Consider the following 7,438-nt stretch of genomic DNA (forward strand, 5'->3'; position numbering starts at 1 on the left):
ACACGATGAAGGTGCTCCTGTAGCTTTGTGTGATGTGATTGAAAAGATAATGGGGAAAAAAATATATTGCAATTTTAATAAATAATTACAGATACATTGCTGTTTTGAAACTAATTATGAATATGTAGCACTCATCCACGCCCAAAGTGGGCAAGACAATTCATGCCCAAAGTAGGCGTGAATGATTCACGTCCAAATTAGGCATGACGGCATAAATGCCTTGGCCTATTTAAACCCCAAAAATTTCATTTTTCACTTTCACACATTCTCTCTACCTTTTCTCTAAACTTGTTCTCTAACTTCTCTCTAGATTTTTGGTGGTTTGTGCAGCGAAGCCCAGTCAGACAAGTAAGCCTTCATATCTGGTTTATTTATTTTTTAAATACAATAGTACATATGTTATAGTAGTGACCAAGGAAGTTGTACATATAACATGTTTAATGTGACCTAGAAATATGTTAAACTAGTGTCTTTGGAATATGTTAGTGACTTTTGAATATATTATTGACCTAGAAATATATTAGTGACTTAGGAATATGTTAGAGACATACAAATTAGCAGTGACTTAGGAATATTTTATACATGTAATTTAATATATTTCTTAACCTTTGTTTTAGGCATGTAAATTATTTGAAAATGAAATTAATAATACCAATTAATTTGTACTTGTGTATAGTACATTATTATAGCTGACTCGTCATCTTCTGAGTCACCTCGGTCTACATTCGATACCGAGCCCGAACCTTCGAATCCCACAATACACGTTCTTCCAGGACCATACAAGTGGGATGTATTTCGGAGGGGCACGCATGTTTCACAGGCTATGTGGAACGAGAATAAGGTTCGCCAGTGCAAAACTAGACTTGGTAGGATGGAGGGGGGCCATCTCCTGACGATATTCCCGACATGGTGGCAGACTATCTGTCACAGGCTGGCTTCCTACATGTCGCACGCATGCGACTTATTCAAGTATGCATATAAGAAAGTACTAGTGAAGAATATTTTAATTTTAATAATAAATGTGAAAAAATTAGTGTACTTGATACTTTCGTTTATTTTGATAGTTTGTCTGCATTTATTTTAGATTGATCCCATGCTGATTAGTGTTCTAGTGGAGAGGTGGAGACCAGAGACACATACCTTCAATATGACCCAGGGGGATATGACCATCACGTTGCAGGATGTTGCGACTATATTGGGTTTGTCGACTGATGGGAGAGTGGTCGTCGAAGTTACATCTTTTGACTGACGGGTCGTGTGCCAGGACGTCTTTGGCCATGCTCCCGTCGAGGCTGAGCTCCCTTTTGGGGATGTGAAGCTCTCGTACTTAGATAGACTATATCCGCATTGGGGTGCAGTTGCTGCGCATCCTGAGTAGGTTGTATTTTTTACTAAAACGCACATTGCGCGTATGTTAAGGTCATGGCTCCTTTGAGACAGATCGGGAGGTAGCGTCATTGCATGTCGCTATATTGCATTGCTTGCAGGAGATTTTCGAGAGATTGGACAGTACAGTTGGGGGTCTGCTATTCTCGCGCATTTCTTTAGACAGTTGTGCAAGCTTACAGACCCACGCATATCAGACATGAGTGGGTGTCATATTCTACTTCAGATATGGGCGTGGCTCAGATTTCCACCTATTGCTCCCTCTCTTCCTCAGCCTACTCACCATGAGTGGCACTACAGGCACCGGTATGTGTCATTTGTATATCTTCATTTGTTATCTTTTTTATTACAAATTATTAATACTTTATATGTTTAATTTGGATAACAGGTTTAATGGCTTAGCCTGCTTTAAGCCACAGCAACAACTTTTATATCAGGGGACTCTAGACACGCTATGCAGGGACGAGGTATGTTATATTTTTATGAGTGAAGCTTAATTATTATTTTCTCATGGTGGTAGATACTTAATTTATGGGATTTTTTAATATTTTTTGTAGGTGGTTTGGCAGCCAAACGACAACTATCATTTCTTGGATGCATATGCACAAGAGCTATATTTGTGGTTGGCTAGGACACCATTCATATGCTTTCATATGGTTGAGTACTACCAACCAGATAGATGCATGAGACAGTTTGGTTTGGATCAGCCAAAACCATTGAGGCCTATAAAGCTCAAAGGGGTTTATGATCACACGCTTCGAGGTAAATGGCCTGATAACTAGGTGGTTAAGCTTAGACCATTCATACATAGATGGGAGATTAGGGAGCAACTAATAGGTTTGCTGCCCCCCTCCATTGCCAGGGAAACCCTATTTAGTAACCTTCCAATTTTCACCGTATGTTGGTTTTATTACCCTAACCCTCCACGGGCAACCTTGTTCATGTGAACGTCATTTCATACTTAACTTTGTAGGCGTACTCTTAAGCACAGTCGCTTCTTGATGCTCTTTCATTAGGTTTCTCTTGATTGCCATTTGCACCTCTCTTTTTTTATGCAATTTCTTGCTTAACATACAACTTATTACCTATTATCCATGGACCATTAATTGAACCTGAACCTAAACAAGAACTTGAACCCTCGTTATAAGAATCTTGTTCGCTCGGATGATCTCAATCAATGTATGTGTAGTGTGGAATTTCTTTCCAAAAAGGAACAACATCGTCACCTGCATGTACAAAATAACACTATTAAAAAAGTTATGAATATAAATGTATATTTTCATTGTTTACTAACACACCTTCTGAAATTTGCGGTAACTGAGTGGATGCGATGTTATGATGTTTCTGGACATGAGACTCCCCCACAACATCATATTCTAGGATTTGAGTTTCAAGAATACCACGTTCATCATCATTGTCCAAAGCGCTAGCATCCTCAGCAATAAGTTGATCTTCAATTTTGATATTTTCATCATCGTCACCACCACCATCATCTTCCATAACCTAGGTAGGGTCATTTTCTCCTTCCATAGACAGATTAATAACTGGAGCAGCAAATGATGATGCATTATATGCAAAATTGAAATCAACTGACCTCATGGGTAAAGCAACATCCTCTGTTTCAGCAATATCCACGTACAACTCTAAAAAATCTTTCCTTGACTAGTTGAAAAATTCTTCAATTACCATTTCTACGTCTTCATCGTCCACAACTTGTATACTAATGTATTGTGATTCGCACCATATTCTTGCAGTGACCACATTGATAGATTGCTTACCTTCAAGCACTAATTTTTGACGAATTTTTGATGTAGTTTGCTAACTGTTGAGTTGTGCATGATGCGTGTTGGTCTTTTCTCTCCTTAAAAATGACACCATGTCGACCTTCCATTTTCCTACCATTATAATATAAAACAACACGAATAGAATCAGAATGTGAACTCATTCTTAACTATATTAACAAAAAGCACAAAACAGAGTATGCATAAGCAAGTGAGATTGTATGAAAGACTAAGAAGTTATGATGTTCAAGAGTTGTGAACAATATGGAGATGAGAGGTGTTTAAATAAGGAAGAAGTATGCCAATCACTCCTAAAAGAGGCAGGATATGTGTGTGAGTCATGCCTAAATTAGGCGTAATAAACCGTGCAATCATCCCTACACAGGGCGTGACTAATCACGCCTAATTTAGGCGTGAATTACGTGGCATTCACGCCTATTTTGGGCGTGAATTGTCTCGCCCAATTTGAACGTGAATGAGTGCTGTAAGTTGAAAATTTTCCTTAGTTAGCAGTGTAATTCTTATTGAAAATGGGCTGAATATAATTGAAAGTGCAAGTAAAAATGACCCAAAATGCAAAGAATGGACCCAATAAGGTATTTGGGTTGATAATGACATATTAGTAATGTCTGTGATATTTTTTTCTACTATTTGAACTAGGATGGCATAATTGTAATAAAGAAGCTAAGATGGCAAAGTGAGAACCGTTGGATGCTCTTTTGATCTAAGGGACAACAACTACTTGATGCTTTAGTTTATAAATCGGAATATCTATTTGTGATAAAGGAGAAAAGAAATTTCATTTTTCATTTTTTGATTTCACAAGCGTTTAATTTTCTTTGTAATTTTCTTGGAGACTATGCACAAGGAAGAACACCACTCTTGAAGGGATTCAAGAAGACAAACCTTCAGTGCAACTCGTGGTTTTACATCTCTGTTCTTAAGCTTTTCGTAATTTTATAATTTCAATTGTGAAGAATCATATTGGTTTGTACTTTACATCTCTTACTTTTTTCTAGTATTTGTGAATGAAAAACATGTTTACTGTTATGTTGAGTCTCATTTTTGCTTTAATTTTCAACATGCATTGCTAATACCATTTTCTAGAATTCTGATGAAGATGACAAGTACCCATTAATTGATTCAAACTGTTGTGCATGTTCTAGATGTTTGATTAGTGAAAATTTATTGGTTTAAGTTCCATGGAAATGGGCTTAAAGATTCTTGCATAAACTTTTATTGGAAGATTTGAGTTTATGCATTTCATTAATTCAAGATTTCAAGATTAGGAATAATCTGGAAATAATTTGATTATAAGTCATCAATGAACTGATTCAAGATTAAGGGATTAATTTGAATCATTTTAGAACTGAATTTGGGAAAATTTAGTTAAGTTCTACAAAAGTCAGATTCCATCAAGTTAGATGCTACAACAGTTAAAACCTAGACATGCAACTTTCAAGGAAAATTCATTGAAATCAGAATTCTAGATTTTTAATATTCATTTTTACTCATTTAAACGTGTTCTTACTATTCTCAGTATAGTTTTCATTTTAGAAAATTATAATTTCCATTGAAAAAGCCATCAATTTAACCTTCAAGAAAATAAAAAAAGGAATAACCGAAAGAAATTAAATTTCCCGTTCCCAGTTAACGATACTTGAATTCTTTTTGAATTCTATACTTTTTAAAAATATCCAAACAACAAAATGGCGTTGTTTGATGCATAGTTTAAAAAAATATCTATACTTTTTATTTAGTTTCTTTTTTGATATTCTGTTTTTAGGTTCTTGAATTTGAATTTTTTTATTCTTCTTCTTTTTATTTTCTGTTAAACTCTGACGTTTGATGCATAGTTTGCAGAAATAAATTGTAAAAAAAAAAAGTAGTGACAAGTCTGGGTTCTGCCGATTCTGAAGAAAAGATAAAGGTTTGGTTGTTGAGCACTACAAAAGGGAACCACAATGGCATGAGAGGATGGATTTTATGATGCAAATTTTATCCATGAAGTCGATGAAACAACTTCATTTGCAGCTCAACTTGCTGCCTTAAATGAAACTATAAAAAGGCAACCAGCACCTGCTCCAATATCTGCTACAAAACTTATCTGGTCCTTGTGCTATGGACTTCATGCTTTGGAAGAATGCCCCAGCAACCCAAATTCTGTCCTTTATATGGGAGGCTTCAACCAAATTTACGACAATCAAAACCAATTTCATCAACAAATATGGCAGAACCATTGAGGTAATTTTGCTCAAGGCCAAGGCCAAAATTACCAATACTAGCAGCCTTATCAAGAATGGAAACAATCATTTGAACCAAATGAGCATTTTTCACCTTGTTTATTCAGCAACTTTTTGCTGAACAACAAGAATTCAGCTCTGCAGAAGCACACCCTTCTTTTGAGCAGTGGATGAAAGATTATGCTGCAAAGAATAATCATGCTGTGCAAAATCAGACAGCTCTACTCCAAAGTCATAGTGCCATGTTGAAAAGCATTGAGATACAAATAGGTCAACTTGCTAAAGCAATTAGTAGCAAACCTTTGGGGGCACTCCCTAGTGATACTGAATTTCCAAGGAGGGATGAAAAAGAAGTATGCAAAGACCTCCAATTGAGGAATGGCAGAGAAGTGGATCAGCCAGAGTATGATATAAGGCTGTCTACCTTGAGGAAATTGATAGAGAAGGAAGGACAGCAAGTGGAAGACACCCCTTCAACTCAACCTTCACTCAATCAAACTTCACCTCAAGAGAAAGACATGGAAGATGAGATTACTGCTGAACTAGAAAAGCAAGTGCCAAAATCAAAGGCACTACAAATCGATATGCAGAATAGTGAAGTTCCTCAACATGTATCAAGGGCAAGAAAACTCCTCTCTCCTCAAAGACTTCAAAAACAGCAAGAGGAGCACTACCTCCCAAATGATTTGTCACCCAAGCTGGAAAATTCAAGTTCTTTTACAATTCATTGTGCAGTAGAAGATACGAATATTGGAGGAGCCTTGTGTGATCTTGGCTCTAATATTAATTTGATGTATACTTCTATTGTTAACCAACTTGGAATGGTAGCCTCTCCTACCACAATAACTCCTCAATTAGTTGTTAGGTCACTTGAACACCCTGATGGAAAAATAAATAATATATTAGTGAAAGTTTATAGGTTTATTTTTCCAGCAGATTTCATAATACTTGATTTTGAAGCTGCCAAGGATGTGCCTATTATATTGGATAGGCCATTCTTAGTTAAATAGGATGCTATTATTGATATTAAAATAGGTGAATTGAGTATAAGGGTCAATGAGAAAAAAATGGCATTTAAGGTCTTGAATTCCATGAATTCTATAGATGAAGGTATTGATGGTTGTTGCCCTATATCTATGTTGGATCATTTGGTTGCTAACCATGTGCTTTTAAGTAGTGAAAATGATAGCTTAGATAAAGGCAACTTTGAACTAATAGAGCCTAAACCAGCCAAGTTTTTTAGAGTCAAGAAATTTGAACTATTAGGATTGCTTGATAAGGATATGAACTCTAGCTCCTTATATCAACAGGGAAGACTTAGTCTACTCTTGAAAGAAATGGTTCAAATGAAAATAATCAATTGGTTGGATACAGGATAAATTGTTCTAAATTTGAAGATAAGAATCAAATTATTTCCAATCAAGTTTAGATGGCTGAAGCATTATTGGACAAGGCATGTGAATAAGGAAAAAACTTTCATTTCTTTATTGGATGCTGGATGAACCATTTAATATGATTTTAGTAGTTTAGTCCTTAGTTTGTGAGTGTGCTTGTGCAGTTAGTACGTAGGATAATTAGTCTGTGAAAGTTGTCATGTTTTGTTAATTTTTTTTGAGTAGTTTTTAACTTATTATTAGTGAGTTGTAAATTTAAAGATAGTACGTAGAGGCACTTTTGTTTTGTTATAGGCCAAGTGTTATTGTTGTCCTTGTATGTAAAAAAAAAATGGAAACTTGAACTGATAAGAAGTGTTCACTGAAAATGTTGAAAGTGGATAGGTTTAACAAATGTAATATAAGAGAGAAATTGGAATAAGTGATTGAGAGTAGGAAGGGTGGACTAACCTCTTAAGTTTGGGGTAGCACAAGAGTAAAGTTCTACTGGTGTTACCTTTCTGATTCTTTGTGTTTGTAGCATAGTTGTCAGCCATAAAAAATGGGTATAAATGAGAGTGGGAAAGTATAAGTGAGGCTAGTGAGAGCGACTTAAGCTTGCCAATGCCTAAATGAATTAATTCTCCTATAACAA

The 7,438-nt window shown here is 35.8% G+C and overlaps 1 protein-coding gene across 1 annotated transcript; it reads left to right on the forward strand.

The window, feature by feature from the left end:
• Window positions 1-5,288: 5,288 nt before the first annotated feature.
• Window positions 5,289-6,420, forward strand: LOC133293716 (uncharacterized). The gene is made up of 2 exons (XM_061492316.1): window positions 5,289-5,411; window positions 5,518-6,420. The coding sequence occupies exons 1-2, from the start codon at window positions 5,289-5,291 to the stop codon at window positions 6,418-6,420; spliced, it is 1,026 nt and encodes a 341-aa protein (XP_061348300.1).
• The last annotated feature ends 1,018 nt before the right edge of the window (window positions 6,421-7,438 follow it).

This window comes from Gastrolobium bilobum, unplaced genomic scaffold (genome assembly GCF_033153095.1).
Source record: "Gastrolobium bilobum isolate Gb01-03AN ecotype WA unplaced genomic scaffold, APGP_CSIRO_Gbil_v1 utg26785, whole genome shotgun sequence".
Taxonomy (NCBI): domain Eukaryota; kingdom Viridiplantae; phylum Streptophyta; class Magnoliopsida; order Fabales; family Fabaceae; genus Gastrolobium; species Gastrolobium bilobum.

Excerpts from the sequence above, each read along its gene's own strand:
- LOC133293716 (XM_061492316.1), top strand. The coding sequence starts at position 5,289 with ATGGACTTCATGCTTTGGAAGAATGCCCCAGCAACCCAAATTCTGTCC. Across the intron at positions 5,412-5,517 it reads AATATGGCAGAACCATTGAG|CAACTTTTTGCTGAACAACA; the intron begins GTAATTTTGCTC and ends TTGTTTATTCAG.